Below are 18,803 nucleotides of genomic sequence, written 5' to 3'. Positions count from 1 at the left end.
CCTGCCTACTACTCACTAGTAAAAGTAGAGCTCTTTTTAAAAAAGATGGGAATTATCTCCTCAACATAACCATACACAATATCAACTACCATCATAACTTGCCCGATTGTCACACAGAGAAACACAGTGCTACTTGCCCTACGATGTGTCTGTTAGAATTGTCACTAAGCTACTGAGTTTGTCGTTAGTCGCAACTTCGTTCCATAACAACATTTATTTATGTGCATGTAACTAATGCACGAGACATGGGGTTTACCAGATGTCAGTATTTAGAACGGACAATTTGTATTTTAAAACTTGTGTCCATGTCCGTAACGTACCCTTAGAAAAAAAATGACAAGATGTCCGCATTTTTGTTTTGGACTCGGAAAATAGATTAATTAATTACTATTTCCTTACCAAAGCACTGATCATACGGTCATCAAGGAAGATGGCGGGAGTTTTGTACTCTTTCATATTAAAGATTCGTGAAAGATCTGGGAACAGACTGTGGTTTTCTGTGAGTGATCCGTAGCTGTCTGTGGAGTGAATTTATGAAAGTTGTAGAGAGAATTGTAAGCGAGATGGACTGGAAATATGTTATTTTCAACCTCGGATAAGAAGCTTCTCTCTCAAACGCTAATCACAAATATAGGCATGATGCCCGTTAACTCTCATGAATGTTAAATTACTTACCACATTCAAAAAGAAAACATAATATGTATTGATATGAACCAAATATCATTTAAGTTTACAAAGAACAAAAAAAAGAAAAAGAAAAAGAAAAGAAAAGAAAAGAGAAAAAGAAAAGAAAAGAAAGAAAGAAAGAAAAGTATTTCATTGATGTTTTAACTTTCAGGATTCTTATTTTATGACGGTAGAATTTTAATGTTAATTTTATTATGTGCAGATATAATTTAGTTAGGTAGTTTTTTATTTCTTTAATTAAAGGATTTCACCAATTTTCAGTAAAATCAAAAGTGTCCGTATTTTTATATCCAGAAATCTAGTAACCCTAACAAAATGCCGTTTAACAATAAAAGTATAGTTCGTTATAGTTTTATTTTTATAACTCTGTTAAATAAACAAAAATATTTTTTTTTTAAAATATTTTGAAAAAAATAAAAAGTACTTACACTAGTAATGCGGTACATGGTTGGAAATGTGAAATATTTCTCAGGGGTATCCATAACTATGCACGAAGGTGGTGCTAGTGTGGATTTAAAAGCTCTCAACAAAATTAAAGACACTGCTCCGATGATGACACAAGTTAAAGCTGACTCGCGTCCAAACCCTGTCAAGTTATCCAAAGCACTCCATATTCCTCGCCACATGTTGACACATGCAAAACTAAATATTGCCGTGTAGAGTCGAGACACTACATAATATTGTATCCAATGTTTCTTAGGATTAAATCGATTTTGAAGTGGCGATTGAATAAGGTAGAACAGAATTTCAATCCCATATCCAATAACCATAGACAAATAACTACCATAAAGAGGATTTTCCGGAAAGAAATAATATTCTGATAAAAACCATGTCCCGCACCAATACGTGACAATAAGTGGCGCAATTAGGAACAAGGACAAAACAACATCGAGAAATGATAACCATATGTAATATGGACTTCGACTGTATTTCATAACGTCTTTTACGAAAAGTGTCCTCGTAGCGTTTGCACCAACGCGAGCAGTTTGTTTGCACCGGTTCTCGAGCACATGCCACTCTTGCTACATACTCGTGAAATAGAACCAACCACTTTTTAAAGAGAATCCCGCCTTCCTATTACGTCATCACCCTGTTTTTATTTCTTTCAAATTCGCTTCTTACTTGAATCTTTTCTTAAATCTTTCCATCTTATGTTTTCTTCTCTTTCTTTCTAAAAAGAAAACATTTTTTACAAGTATAGACTTCTGCGCTGATTATAGAGAACGATAACATTTGCTTTGGAAAGATAAATAAATGTCCTAACCAAACTACACAACAAACATAGTACATTACTTAACTAATTTTAAGAACCAAGGGTTAAAGGATAAAATCTATTTAAATCATAAAGAAAACTATATTACAAAATTCTTAATACATTCATGTTGTGAACCACAACTTTGCCCGAATAATAACAAGGCACAATTACTCACTGCAGAAAACCTGCTCGCACGAGATTCAGTTAACGTTTTAGAGTATTATTATTTACTTTCCTATCACGTGTTTCATGATACCGTTTCTTCTGAGCCAATAACTTCCCCCCATTAGTTTCTCTTCCTACTTTTCTAATTACATATAGAATTGTTCTTTTCTCCACTACTATTCCTAAAATTTCCTCATTTTTTTACAAATCGATTCAGCTAATTTCCTTCATTCTTCTCCAGGCTCACATTTGGAAAGTCTTCCAGTCTTTGCTTTGTCACTTTCGAATAATGACCATTCTTGCCTTCTTTCAGTTTGACCATCGATAGAATTCTCTGATCTCGTGCATTTGATTATTTCTCTTTACATGCTCTCAAATGAAATGTCATTATTTTATTAAACATTTAATTTTAACATTTAATTGCAATAGAATAAGAAAATATGGTGATAAATGCACGTGAACATTGAAAGGGTTAAAGTGGGTTGATGATAAGGGTGATAATGTGGGGGGAAGGAAATGGGATAATATTTGTGGATATGATGCTGACCAGTAGCATCTTAAATCCTAGAATAGAACCACTAAATTGTTAGCCATTGTTTGTGCAATAATCTTTTAAATTTAAAGTACAAAAGTATTTCCAGTCAGGGACACACCCATGGGCAGGAGTCCACCAAACCCGGACCCCCCCCCAAACTATGTAACTTGACATAAATTTGCACAATTTCTTCATAAAACGATATTTGTTTAATAGAGAATAGCCGTAGGAGCCGTTAATAATAATAATAATAATAATAATAATAATAATAATAATAATAATAATAATAATAATAATAATAATAATAATAATAATAATATATAGCAATTATTGACTGAGTAGGTTAAGATCACATTAAAAAATTTCATATTAGAAAATGATTCTGAAATCAAGATTAAAATAAATATAGTGAATGTCCTAAAATACAATTGCCAAACAATGTAATTAAAATTTAATTTACATAAACAAAATTGATCAGTCTTCTTAAAGTTTCGCGGTGGCCGAGCTAAAATATATATATCACTTTGTCGTACTGTTGTACTGACAATAATAATAAAGATATAAACATAATAATAATGTTAAATACAGCAATAATAATACAACATGATCGAAACATCAATTGTGAAGAGAGAGAGAGAGCTCGCGCAAAATTTTCGGCGTTTATCCAGGAAGCAGTGGTGCCCACAGGTGCACACAGGTTGCACCAGTTCATTTCTGGGATCACTTAATTTTTAATTGAAAATGCCACATTGAATTTTAACTACACTCTAACAGTGGTCTTAAGAACGTTAGATTGAATAAGTTTTAATCTGAAAACAAAGAAGAAAAAAATTGGTTTTGTCACAGCCAACTACAATCTCCGCTCCTACTCTTGTGGGGATGGAAGTTGCAGTGATGCATTTAGAGTGAGGATAAGCACCGCTACCAGGATGGTGATACTTGCATTTAAAATTGAGAAACTGTTTGAATTAAGAGACATGGAAGTATTGCCGACGTTATGAGCTGATATGTTTACAACTCACCCACTGCCCAGTAGAACATCTGGCTGTCAAAACCTTCCTGATATATATAATACTACAGAGAATGTAATTTACTTTCAATCTTAAGTACGGTGTTCATCTCTACTGCGGAAAAGTAGGTTAACATAAATATATACGAAACATACTTGAATTATTAGAACATGAGTATTGCATAATAAGTACAGGATATAACAATTTCTACAATATTATTTTCACATAATGACCATGTTTTTCTTGAAACGTGAAACATATATCAATCGATAGGTCTTATCGGGCTAAACATAATGATATTTTTGGGAGTAAATCCCTATACATAATTTTTGATAGAATCGACAAAAACTATTTTTTTCTGTTATAGAAATGGGATATTATATGACAATGACGCCATATATTAAGCTAGAACTGATACTAAGATATACGCGTTTCAAGCCTTTCATTCAACTACCAAAATGATAGTATTCAGTATGCTAACGTTAATGAGATGTAACAAAATTTCAGTTAAATCTTTAGTCCTAATTTTCTTAATCTACAGCATATATGAAAATGAAAGTCACTATGTGACTTTCTACCTCTTGAACCACCTTACTGATCTCGATCAAATTTTCAACATAGATAAAGTTCGGGCCTGAAATGGTTTTTATCATTTCACTTTGTCGGTACAAAATAGGGGAGGGGACGGAGGAGATATATAAAAATAAATCAAACTTAATAACTCTTGAACCATGAGACCAATCTCAATCAAATTTGCAACAGAGGTGAAGTTTGGGCATGGGATGCTTTTTTCTTTCCATAATTTCACTTTAACGGTGCAACTTAGGGGAGGGAGGGGAAGATATTTAAAAATTGTAAAAAAAATACCTATATTAGTCGAATCCATAGTTTTTGGGGTCGCTGACACGAACAGTGACACTTCCGATTCGGTTTAAATCCAAATCCAACCCTTTATATCCAAAATGAAACGTACTCTCTCTCCTCCTCCCCCCTCGAAGAACGGGTACAGGACACAAGACTGGAGTTCTGTGAACTGATGCTGAAACGACTGGATGATGACAGGGAACTTCTGCAATTAGTCATGTTCTTAGATGAGGCAACTTTCCATATTTCAGGGAGAGTAAACAAGCACAATTGTCTTGTTTGGGGACCTGAAAACTCGTGAATATGAAACGCATGAAAGAGACAGCCCGAAAGTGAATGTGTGGTGTGCCGTATCAATAAACCACATCATAGGCCCGTTTTCCTTCTACGAAAATAGGGATGGTACCGAGACCAAAACGGACTTTTATATACCGAGACGAGACCGAGACCGAGACAGACTTCTATAAATCGAGACGAGACTTAGGTCAGTCTCGAAAGTCTCGGTCTCGTCTCTAATATTTATATTGATAGTTATTAAAATTACCTTTACTCATTTTTTTCGTTGCTGTGTTAGATAATATGGGACGGTTGACTAATATACAGTAGTGTATTTACGGGGTGGCTATCGGGCTCAAGCCCCTCTCGAAATAAATTTGTGATCATTTTTTCGCATTGCATATACATCACAAATGTTTCTTGCTCGTTCCTCAAGCCTGTCCCGAAACAAAATCCACTGCTAATGTATATAGCCTTCTCTCCCTCACTCCCTCCCCCTCTCTCTTTCTCTCCTTATATATATATATATTTGCTAACGCAACAAAACATTATATTTTCTCAAGTTGCACTATATAAGGTATTACATATTTCTAATTTAGATATTAAATAAAACCACAATACCACACACATTATTCAACGTAATAAAAGACAACACAGTGTCACTAATATCAACATTTTGGAGATCCCTAATAACTCAAATTGTATGGACGGTGCAATGCGCATCAATTGTATCTTAGCGTCAAATACTATGATCATGGTATAATCTATTCCGAATGAAGGAACAGGAACAGTTACAGAACAACTTTACCCCCACTGGGAATCGAACTTGAGATCACGTGAACCGAAGTCTAGCGTGCTAGCTGCTAGACTAAATGGGTATCGTCACATTGTGTTGATTTAAATCATTGAGTCTGTTGCCAGATCCGAAGATCAAAAAGCAGTGTGTCTGTTCTCCAAAAGTAGGGGATTTGAACTATTTATAACCCAAATATATGTAAATGAATTATTTGGCAACTAATGACTGATACTAATGAAATAATTTTAACATGGGGTGGAAAATGTGCTGAACATATTGCAAGAAGAAATCGATGGACAAAAACTATTCTGGACTGGATACCACGAGATAGAAACATCCTGGGAAACGTCCACATACCCGATGGTGTAACGAAATCAAGAACCACTGGGGAGTAACCTGCAAAATAATTGTCCAAGATAGATAGTTGTGGAGAAGACTTGGAAAGACCTCCATCCAACAGTGGATTGATAATTGTTGATTATGATTATGGTGATGATTTTATTAATATCTGGACCCCAGAGGTAAACTAAACCAAGTCATAATTTCGTAATTTTACAGGAGAAGCGAAAAACCTGTTCCTTGAGCAAGACCTATAGTACTGTTTTTCAAACTATACTAAGTAGTTACAAACTAGTAGGATGCTTTTAGACTTACATTATTACACCACTAGAAAGAACATAGTCTATTAAAGAAGTATTCTTAATTCAATTTCGATCAAAAAGTGACCTCTACCTCTAAAGCAGAGTCAACCTCTAAATTTCATATATATGTTCTTTAACTTTTATTAGGTAAGGTAGGGTAAAATTGAATCCAAAATTTAACGAAAGTCTGTTGTTAGTGTCTGATGAAGACAACGTTACGTTGTTGAAACTGTTACACTGGAATTTAGTTTTTAATAAACAAGTGTATATACTCTGGTCAGAAGTGTTTATTATTTCTTTAGTGAGTTCCAGAGTCGTGATGGATAGAGTTGTAACGAAAGTCGTACAGCGAGAAAATATTTTTGACTATTCAATCCTTCATGTTGCAGTAAAACTACGAAAATTAATACAAAAGAAAACTAGAAAGTTAAGAATCACTTGTTGCGGCAAGAGAGAAGAAATATATACATTACCTATATACTTATATAGTATGTATGTCCATGTTTCGGAAGTAATTTTCAATCAATATGAAATTTCAACGTAATGAACGCAAGATTAGTTTTCGCGAATAAAGATTGCATGCAACGCTGAGGGCTCAGGAATAAGCTTAATCTATGTTAAAACACTGCATACATGCTTATGTAATGCATTACGATCTTATAGACTTCTATAAGAAACAGAACGTACTTAAAATGAGGCGCGAACTATGCGAAACATAGGACTTTAAAACTAACTTGTTTGGTGATCCAACCCGAGACCACAAATAGTAAAGATGAGTGCCGTAACTCACACCACAAGGTTCAGGAAGTTCGTGTTATAAAGTGTAAATTAAAAACGCAGATGTGAAACGATAATAAAGCATTTGATCAATTGAAACAAAATATATTGTAGCAATAATTTACCCTATTTGTTAAGATAATGAACGTTGTATTCTGCTTTTAAAATGACAGCCAAAGCAGAGTGTATTGGATAATAAATGAGAAATTGTAAAATTTCAATTTCGGTACGATTAAATACATTCGTGACATATGTGTTGCGTTATCCGTTAGGAAGTATTGAAGAATTCTGATTCTAAGGAAGGATATAAACTACTGCATAGTACTGAATTTAATGTAGTAGAGTTTAATTGTATAGGCAGTACTGAGGCTATATGAGAGAAAGTCTGTTGCTGAAAGTGAAATATGGGTTACTATTAGGGTTTTTCCCAGATGTGATATACCCACAGATGATTGAACCTGGAACACACGCATGGAAAGCATTAGCGCTAGCAAATTAGCTCTGAAGAAGTACACCATACCATAATTCTAAGTCAAGAATGAAGGCAAAAAGTAAGAAGCGAAAACAACAGACTGTATAATAATAATACCTTAACAATTTTAATTTCACACTATTTATTTCGAGACCTTCGAGACGAGACCAAGACCAAGATCGAGACAAGCATCTGTTGACCGAGACGAGAAAGAGACGAGATCGAGACCGAAACCGCTATTTATCAACCGAGACGAGACTGAGACTGTACAAAGTCTCGTCTCGTCTCGTCTCTCTCGATACCACCCCTAGACGAAAACACTGTAACAGGAGTGACATACCTTCAAATCAGAGATGTGCGTCTACGCGTAAAAAACGATAGTTTACGTTCACGTGTCAACTATGCGTAGACAATGTAAACAACGTAGATTATGTAGAATATGTCAACAACACGTAATTTAATATGGCGTCGTGGACAATAAAGCAGCTTTCTTTTGTCATTACCTTGCAAAATTGCGTACAAAGTAAAATGCCTAGCCCAGCGAATAGTAACTTTCGAATGCTTAGTTTCGTCTTGATGAAGGAAAATGAAAGATATTATGTATTTTGTAAAATATGCTAGAAAAAATTGGCAAATACAGCAGATTCAAGACTGAAAACCCACAGGTGAGAATTAGTTTTGTAAATTTCATTATAAAAGCAGTGCTCGAAGTGGAAAATCTAAGGAAGTGGTACGTGCAGAGCAGAGTAAACATACAGATTAGATAATTCCCTCTACTTTGTATATGTTAGTCGTTTCCCTAATCTTTCGCTGCACCGAAGTAAAACAACTGAATGAGGAAATATGAACAAACGAGCAACGAAATTCTTCCTTACGTTTGATAGTGGTTGTCTACATAGTCTACACGGGAAAAGGTGTAATGTAGATTACGTATAGATTACAGTAGACAATCGCGTAGACGTAAAATTATAGTTTACGGCACATCACTGCTTCAAATGCTTACAAATTTCCTAATGCCCGAATTGCTTAGGTTGGAAATCAAAGATCACATTCACTACCAGCAAGACGAAGCCCTCTCCACAATATTTTGCACAAGTTAATGAAGTGATCCATGACATTTTTGACGACGCCAGACGAAATAGCATTCACGGATTTCGATGAAGGTTGCAGGAATGTATGGATGTCAACGGAGCCCAGCTCGAGGTATGGCGATAATGGCGGTAGTGCGTCTATGGATAATGATACAAAGTGTAAATCTCAATAAAGATCTTAACATTTACTTCACTGCAATATCATTATTTAAAAAAAAAAGTTATAAGCATTTGTTTTATAGCAAACACCTCTGGAATAGAACACAATTTGCTGTATTTTTGTTAACAAGCTGTTCACTGCACAGAAATACATACATACATACATACATACATACATACATACATACATACATATATTACATTTGCTACATCATTCTTTATATTCATCACAACTTACCTTGAAATAATAATTTAATTAACATTTCTTTTTTTTTTTAATTTATGCTTTTAGTTCATACATGACTACCTCAGGGGAAAGGAAGTTTATACATATATAAGATGTATGAACAGTGCCTGAAAGGAGCTATGCAATTGACAGTAAATGTGTTTAAACAAGATTCAGAGGTGTTCTGAGATATTCATTATCTTCTACTTTGAGCAATTATTTCAGCTTGCAAAGCTACCTTCATCAACATTAAAATCGCATTAAGCATCAGAGTCACCGGACAACCTTCATGATTTATTATTTTAGATGCAAATTGTGTATGTAGGTGGTATTTCGACAACAGACACCTAAAAATAAAACACACAAACAACTTAATAAACGTAAACATAAGTGAACATCGGTGTAACAGAAAATTATGTAACTATTGGGAAAAAATAAGGAATTGTGTGCAAAAATGAAGCTTGCCATAACATATGATAGCTTTAGATTTCAGATTGTTGTATTGTATGTTTTGTTAACTCTATTTTCTTTTCTTTTCTGTCATTTTAATACCTTTTTTTTTCATTTTTATACTCTTTCGTATATATTTTGTACTAGCAAAACACTCATTCTTCGCTCAGAAAGAATACGTTTCATTTTGGACATAAATTACTAATGGGGGCTGAATTTGGATTTAAACGCCATCTGTTCGTCTCAGCGACCCCGAAAACTATAGATTCGATACTAATATCGGTAATTTTAAATTATATATATATATCCCCCAAGTTGTGGGACTGGATTTGGATTTAAACGGCATCGGAAGTATGACACTGTTCCTCTCAGCGACCTCAAAAACAATGGATTCGACATTAATATTTGTCATTTTCGATCATTTTTCAACATCTCCCCCTAAGTTGCACCGTCAAAGTGAAATGACAGAAACACTTCCAGGCTCGAATCTCGTATGTTAAAAATTGGATTGAAATCGATCTGTGGTTTAAGAGTTATTAAGTTAAAAAACGTAGTCACATTCATGTATATATGTATATATATATATACCCTTGTTCCCTAAATTGCACCGTTAAAGTGAAATGATAAAAACTATTCCAGTTTCATCTATCTGGCAAATTTGATCGAGATCGGTCTGGCGGTTCAATAGTTAGACATGTTAAGTTTTATTCATTCTTGATATATATATATATATATATATATATATACAGTGGCGGATCCAGGATATGATCAAGGGAGGGGCTAAACCATAATTTGCAGTTTTATCCAGTGTAAAGCAGAAATGAAGCCCATTTTATGCAGTGTAAACCTGAGCGTCAAGGAGGGGGGGGGGGGCTATAGCCCCGTAGCCCCCCCCTTAGATCCGCCCTTGTATATATATATATATATATATATATATATATATATATATATATATGTATATATGTATATATTTATCACCCTCCCTCTCCTCTACGTTGTACTGTCAAAGTAAAATTATAAAATCCATTCCAGGCCCGTACCTCATCTATGTTGAAAATTTGATTGAGATCGACCAGGTAGTTCAGAAGGTACGAAGTCGCAAACATAGTCACTTTCATATATATATATATATATATATATATATATATATATATATATATATATGTGTGTGTGTGTGTGTGTATGTATATGTATATATTGCTCACCAAAATAACTTACATATGAGAGTTTTCTTAAGTTCGCATTCTCATAAAGCAGGCATTTTATCAAAGTTTTATCTAACATGTTGTCGAATCAAACTCTAAATTTATTAACAAGTATGACCAAAACCAGCTCTCGTGTCTGTCCATATGTATAAAATCTCAAGAACTACGTAGTTCATGGATCAATTTTGACCACGACGTAGACGGTCAAACGTTAGGAGAGTTCCTTGATGGAGGTTATCCACCTACCGGAAATGGTAGAAACCAACTTTTTCCAGTTTTAACGTTGATCAGGACAGAGCTAAAGCTGTTGTAGAAAGGAAGAAGCGGTTTCCTTTTTCTACAATTAAACATCTCAAAAATCAATTCCTAAATTCAATCTTCACATTTTTTTTTGGGGGGGGGGCTCTACTACAACCGGAAGTGATACAAATCTGCTAACACCTCCGGTTTCGATATTAATTGAGAAAATATCACCCCATTAGTAAATCTTAAATGTAATAAAAAAATAGGCTGCCATGGCAACACAAACCACATCAAATTTGTTCACGTAGTATGCAGTGTGACACTTCTAGTTTCTTGTTTATAAATATCAAATGGTAAAGTATGCATGAAGTATAAACAAGGTCTATATATCCTTTTTTACCTGGTTCTCTCACAAGAAATTATACGGTTTTATTTTAAAAATTCGAGGAAACTGGAAAAAGTTGAAGTAAATAGTTCCATCTCAATTCTTGCAAACATTTGTACCTGTCGATCGTAAAGGAAGTGTATCATATATTAGTTGAGCATAGCTCGGAAAGTGCTCATTTGCTAATACTGCACAGGAAGAATAGCTAGATATAATTTGCTTAGCAATAATGTCATTGGATTCGTATTTCGGATATTGACATTTGAAGTCTAAAACAGGTTTGAAATTGTAAACCAGTAAATAAAATATGATATAAAAGATATTTATTCTTGTTTACATTTTAACCCAGTAAAATCAGACTTTAACATTGAGAAAATTCCGAACAAATTAGATTTTTTGAAGTACTTTATTTTGACGTTCTCAACATAACTTGAAAAGTACCCTTAATTTGAGCCATGAATTTTTTGGCGGGTGGGGAAAAGGGGGAATTATAGATCTTTCGCTGTTATCTCGAAATTATCAATTTTTCGACGAAAATAATTATTTAAAAAAATGTAGTTTATAAAATTCTACACAAAGACGGATCCTTAGATCTTTTCGTAGGTTCAGTTGCTTCAAAAATATAGACCGAATTATATCTGAACAGATATTAAGCACATCACTATAATCTTATGTAAATTATTATCTCACATACACGCTTATTTATCTATCTATAGAAAATGTTTATTTGTCCGATGTACAAATCCAAGTCGTATGTTGCCATAATTCTAAGTAACTTCAACGAAGAGACTAAACTCTGAAACAGACCTAGGTTAGTTAAAACTTCTTGATGGTATATCCTAAAGTGGGAGGAGGGAACATGTGGTAGTGAATTATATCAACAAACTGTAAGAGGTGATTTCTTCCATCAAAATAACAGAAAAAGTTCATATGGACCTGTGGAGGAAAAGTATATAGTTTCAGAGCTAGGGTTATCCAAAATCGTCGAAAAGCTAAATTTCAACTCGCGTTAATTCGAATTCGATAAACCGTGGAGTCGTGGTTCCAATCAGTGTAAAGAAAGTTACACATATGCCATCCAAAACTGCATGTTTTAGCAATCTGCATTGGAGTGCAACGGGTTCTCTAGAGAGCATAATTCCTAGATATGCACCAAACAGAATTCTAACATACGCCCTGATTTCAAAGTTGGTTCAAAGCAGGTAAAATGTATTCTTAACAACAGTGGACACGGAATGCTTCAGCAGGAAGTTGGAAGTGTTAGGGAATACCAGTTCTACAATTCCTTGTTTTTGAAATAACGCATGTTGGTATGTATTTGGACACAGTATATTTTACGTTTTTTGCATACCCATTGCACATGAATGAAATATGCATTTTGGATTGCGTATCCCTTCTCTGTATAACGAGGATTTTTAATACTTGTATAAATGTAGTATGAAATTTGGAGTAGTTGTTGACCAACTAAAAAAAAGTTAAACATAAAACAATTAGCGCTTTTAATTGAGCATATTTTAACCAACAGTGTACAGCGAGCCGAAGGCTCGTGTGGAACAACTAATATGGATAAATATGTACTAATCTATACAGAGCTAATCTCAAGAATTGATTAAGTTTAGACTTCTTGTTTTATCATTAGGTTATGTCGTACAGTAGATTCAAAGTCCGTGTAGATTGCGTATCATATAGTTATCATTGTACACATTATTATGTATGTATATATACAAATTGATGTGGGTGGATGAGGTAGTTTGTGCAAATAAAAGAAAGCGTGTTTACTAACTTAATTTCCATATATAGAGTATAAGTTTGAAGTAAATTGAACAATAGTTTATGTGATCATCGAGAATTTTATGTTTATTATTTTAACACTTTCCACATGAATTCTCAAGTTTTAGTATAGAGGAAGCAATTTCGATTTCCTTTGAAAGTGCAAGCTGTTACATCATAATACGCTATAGATGCATATCTCATAAATAACCTTGAGGCAAGGAAACATATTAAACTACAAACAAATAACGAAGTGTGCTGTGATAAATTATTTCAAAACATTGTCTTCATATGTCAAATATGAAATCACTCCACTTTATAAAATATTGTTGCGGACTGCCTCCATAGATTCTTTTGGTTTATTAAGTCAGATCAAAATTGTCATTCTGGTAATAGTTTCATTGATTTTACCTGTAGTTATAAATAGTACATATCAAGTTCTAAGATGTATTATGCGTAAAGTATAGTCTTGATTCGACGTAGTTCATTACAATCTTTTATTTAAATTATACAAATTTGCAATGAAAGTGATTACCTACAATGAGACTTACTATCTATGATGGGATTAGTAGTTATATGTATATATTAAGGTAAATTTAACACTAGTAATATTAGAAGCGACTCTGTAATGTACTCATAAAGTCACATGTCTTCCCAATTGGAAAACTAACAATTATGGACATTTATTTCTCTTTACGAATGAGGAAGGACCGAACACAAATTCTAGTCATTTTAATATTGTAACATGCCACTCTGTTAGTTACCGAAGAAAAAAAGGTTGCAACAGTTATTATATAAATTCATTCTATTTCGAGTCTTCGATCAAATAGTTTCGTTTGTCAAATTGTGAATATAGCGCCTCTAGTGGCGATTATTGTTACTCCACCCAGCACTTGAGTTATCCTCATCAGATGTGTGCTGGAAACGTACTCGGTAAAACCTTGTAATAGTAAGCTCTATCTATCGAAAATTGGTAAATTATTCTATTAAAGAGTTGTGTGTATATTACAAGTGAATTCAATTTGATATTCTAAAGTGTTGACTGTTATTTACTTAATATTCTGGTGAGTTGTTTAATAATTTTCTTAAATTTAAATCGAATTCATATATGTTCTAATGGAGACTTAACTGTTTGATTAAATGGGATATAGCCATTTTGTATTAACCAACTTATATCTTCCTATATTTGATACATACAGACTGTTCCATAATTCGTGTAATTTTCTACAGTACTGGGAGAAGATGAAGTTTTCACACTATTAATGTAAAATTTGGCACTCTTATTGAGAAATATCTGAATTTTTCGAATTTGTAAAGGAATTAAGAGAAAATTACTGTTTAGATATATTATACAGAATATTTAATTATAATACAGAATAATTAAAAATATATTATACAGAAGAATATAAAATCATGTTAAACCATACAGATCTATTAATCAACATAATTTTTGTCAAGAAAAATCCACTGTAACAAATTTGGTTAACTTTGTTCAATACATATTTAACTCCTTTAATAATGCAAACACAGTTGACGCCATTTATTTGGATTTTTCAAAAGCTTTTGATACTCTGGATCATGATATTCTTCTAAATAAATTGTCTAAATTTGGTTTTTCTGATGATTTTTTAAGGGTGATCGACAACAATTCGTAACATATACACATATAGATTCATACACATATAAGGTAAATTCTGGGACACCACAAGGTTCCAATTTAGGACCTTTATTTTTTATTATTCATTAATGGCTTACCGGATATCTTCAAATACTCTAGGGATTTGTTATTTGCTGATGATGTAAAATTATTTAAAGAGATAAGAACACACACTGACTGCAATGAATTAAATTCTGATTTATCAAGGGCATACAAATGGAGTTTAAACAATAAAATATTTTTTAACTAAAATAAATGCTGTGTTATGTCTTTTTCTAGAAAGAGAAAAGCATTATGTTATGATTATGAATTGTCTGGAAAGAGTTTAAAAAGATGTAATGTTGTAAAAGTTCTTGGAGTCTCATTGGATGATAAATTAAATTTTGAATTCCATATTGACAAAATGTGTAATGAGGCTTTCAGATTACTAGGATTTATATTCAGAAATAATCAGATGATGAAAAACGCATTTGCTTTGACTAATTTATTTAATAGTTTAATAAGAAGTAAGTTAGAATATGCTAGCCTGATATGCTACCTTACACTAGTAAGAATACAGATAAAATTGAACGCGTGCAAAATAAGTTTCTACGATTTCTTTAGTATAAAAAAATACAATAAATCCTCGTATTTTGAAAGGATTTCTTATTAATCTTTACTAGAAGAATTTGGTGTCATTGCATTATATACCAGAAGAGAAATAGGTCAACATATCTTTCTGTATAAAATTATCAATGGTGTTATTGATAATCCCGACTATCTGGGTTCACTTTGTTTTAATGTAAAAAAAAAAAAAGTATTGCGTATTAGGTTACTTTTTTATTATGGTATCTCACGCGCTAATTTTCACCAATTTTCTTCTGTTACAAGGCTAAGTAAAAAAAAAAAGACATTAAATTGATACAATGTAACTCAAATATTGATTTTCCCTTACCATTTAAAAAATATGTATCAAAAATTAAAGAAGTAGTTTAGATTTAAACTTCCTGTTGATATTGCATATAGAGGTTTTCATTTTATTTTTTTGATACATAACTGGGTAAATATATTTAAATTTTGCTGGAGTACAAGGAAGAAATTTCAGTTATAGAAGCAAATTGGAAATAACTTATTGATAATAACTTATTTGTAATTATAAATTGAAAAAACATAGTGTATTGTAGAAAAAAATGTATGACTGTACATATTGCAAAATTCTTTTGATTATTGTAGTTAATACTGTAATAAGCACTTATATATTATGTTTTCTTTTTCTTTTCTGTTTTTTTTAAATAGTATTTGGAAACACATGTCTTGTACACTTATTGTAATTGGGGGCAAACCCCTGTTATAGGTAATAAATAAATAAATAAATAAATAAATAATCCAGGAACGTTAAACTAAAATTTTATTTCATTAAAAAATTTACAATGAAGAAATAGGCTGAGCAGTTTTGGTAACCTCAGCTACTTATTTCCACTTCTTGAATTCTTTAAGCTGAGCAAAATATTTAACTTTAAATTAAATTACTCTGTATGTAACACACATACTGGATAAATGATCATGCATTGCCAAATTCATTGTTATTTTTCACTAATATTTGATCCTTAGATCAGAATTTAATGATTGTCTTCAGAGCGAAAATTCACTAGAGGTCCCAAGCCTGAAGATGTGCAGGTTTTATTCAAACTGGCGATGTAACTTCCTTTTTATAAAATTTTGGAGCCCCCATTGAGCGCCACAGAAATACAGTTACTTTAAAGCAGCCAAGTTCTTATATAACTATATGATTACACAACAGCGGTGCATCCCCCCCTTCCAAACTCAACATACATTTGTACAGTTTTTATCTCAATAAAACTAAACTCTTTCAACATGGAAATGGTTAATGTAGCATGAAACTTTCACCTTTCACTTCATCTAAAAACAATCTAATTCTATCATTTTTTTTCTGAAAATATAGGTGGAAATCTTTTATAGATACTTATCGCTTTTTTGGGTGCAGAATAGTATCCGCTCAATACTACATAGACGTAGTGGCTTGTAGTATTTTACCCTTCCCCCCCCCCCACGAACCTTGGACTCCACCCAACAAAAATTTCTGGGTGCGCGCTTGCTACACAATCACTATATTTTTTTCTATGAAATTGTAGCAATTTTAACTAATTTCTGTAAACACTGTGAAGTATGTCAATCAGATTTATCTCAGAGTACAGAGTACATTTCATTAAAGAAAAAATATGTGAATTAAGCGTAAAACATCAGGGAAACTTTATTATCTCTACAAACGCGTAATTGATAGATAACGGATTCTATCTAATGTTTTTTTTTTAATTTTCGACGCATTATCACTCATTAGTTTTTTTAGAATAGTTTTTTTATGGTCTCAAGAAAATAAAGCAACTTACGCCGTATTCTAATAAAATAACATTGTGTAACTGTTAAGAGTATATTTGTCACCGTTAGCAGGAGGAAACAAACAATAGCTAAAATCTTCTATTTTAGAATGTATATTTTTATATATACACTGTAACAGTGTTTCTTCCAGACATGTTTTTGGGGGAGCTGCCCCCCCCCGGAACTCTGAAGGTGCACCCCCCGGAGGAGACCAAAATAATATGTCAATAATGTAATAATAAAGAGAGAATAGTACAGCAGTGCCCCCGGAATACTAAGTGTGCCTCCCCGGTACATTTTTTTTCTGAAAGAATGACTACACTGTAAATAAATAAACAATCTGCCCCAGCAGAATAAAAATTATCAATTCTTATTGAAAACGTACTTTTAAGGCCATAAAATATTAAGACTTTCTCAAAAAGCACACACGAGGATTCACACACCTATAATTTTTTGTTCATCTTGAAAGACCATTTCTTTGAAGCAATATTGTAGCAATTCCACCTAATAGTGCTAATAAGTGTTGTACTCGTTCTCAAATCGAAAATTTAAAGATTTATTTGCCATGAGTTCCGTATTTCTACCCTTTTTAAAATCACTTAATACTCATGTTTTAAAACAGCACTAAATTGCCAGGAAACTGAAATTTACGTAGTTGCCTAAGGTCGGGAGCGAAAGTGTTAAAATTAGATCTATGCAAATTTAATATGCTGTGCTTGTTAACGCAACTTTTCAATTTTATATGATTTACGGGTTGTATACACTTAAGGGACTCAAATTTCAATTCCCTAGATAGAAGATTCGTAATAACATCTTCCAGATTTGGTGACTTTTTCCACTATAATGACGTTAATTAATGAAACAAAAACAACAACGAAAAAATACATTTGATCTTGATATGAACTTTCGAGAGCTGTGGATTATCTACATCCACGATCGAAATTGAGATAATATTGCCTTTATGCCGTACTCTGATATAACAACTAGGCCTACCTATGGAAATTTCACATCTCCATAATCATTCCATATGGATTATTATGATTCGAAAACCTCAACCGAAAGTTATTAATTAATGTCGTCAATTACACGGAAAATAATGTTATTTCGTCTCGTCTTCTACATTTTTTTTTTTGTCAAATTCTAGTCTCGTTTTGATTCTCGAGGAATTGTTTCTCATCTTGTCTTGAATCTCGGAAAGCCTGTGTCGTCTTGTCTCAATTTTCCTCATTTTGTTTTGTAAATTTATGTACTAAATTTATGCTCTGATTATTATTTTTCTTTTAAATTTTATCTAGAAGTTATCAGAATCCTTAAGCGTCAGGAGAAATCCACGAAATGTGGTATAACACTTGGGTGATAAGAATCATATAACACTTGGGTTAACTAGTGTTGCCCACGAGACTAAAACAATTTCTCGTCTCAAAAACAAGAAGATAATTATAGTGTTTCTCGTCTCGTCTCAAATTTGAAAAGACACTTCTCGACTCGTCTTATAGGCATTACTATTTGGCTGACTTGTTTTGCCTCCCCACAATCACTGAACTTATGGCTGAAATTAATTCTGACGTACTAGGCAGAATTTAACAGGAACTTGAATATGGATTTGGTTTGTGTGGTATTTAGTGATCCAATGCACACTTGAATATTTGAAATATATCTAAAAGAAGAAGGGGAAACTTATTTAATTTTTATTTGTATGTGTATGTAATTAGAAAATTAATCAGAATTATAAGTGATGGACTGCTCGCTCTGCGGTAGGTAAA

General features: G+C 32.8%; 1 protein-coding gene across 2 annotated transcripts in view; it reads right to left on the bottom strand.

Moving 5' to 3' along the window:
* fusl (transmembrane protein fuseless) overlaps positions 1 to 18,803 on the bottom strand; it is a 152,566-nt gene that overhangs the window by 100,568 nt on the left and 33,195 nt on the right. Inside the window, exon 1 of one of the 2 annotated variants that reach the window (XM_081765179.1) lies at positions 1,116 to 1,539. The exons of the other annotated variant lie outside the window; for it this stretch is intronic. Within the exon in view, the coding sequence (XP_081621305.1) occupies positions 1,116 to 1,457 (342 nt within the window). The 5' untranslated portion in view covers positions 1,458 to 1,539. Of the gene's footprint in view, positions 1 to 1,115; positions 1,540 to 18,803 lie in introns of those variants that run through there. 2 annotated transcript variants of the gene reach the window in all.

The sequence above is a fragment of the Thermobia domestica genome, chromosome 7 (genome assembly GCF_964235325.1).
Source record: "Thermobia domestica chromosome 7, izTheDome1.hap1.1, whole genome shotgun sequence".
NCBI lineage: Eukaryota > Metazoa > Arthropoda > Insecta > Zygentoma > Lepismatidae > Thermobia > Thermobia domestica.
Note: the sequence above shows the minus strand (reverse complement) of the source record. Positions and strands in the feature narration are given on the sequence as shown.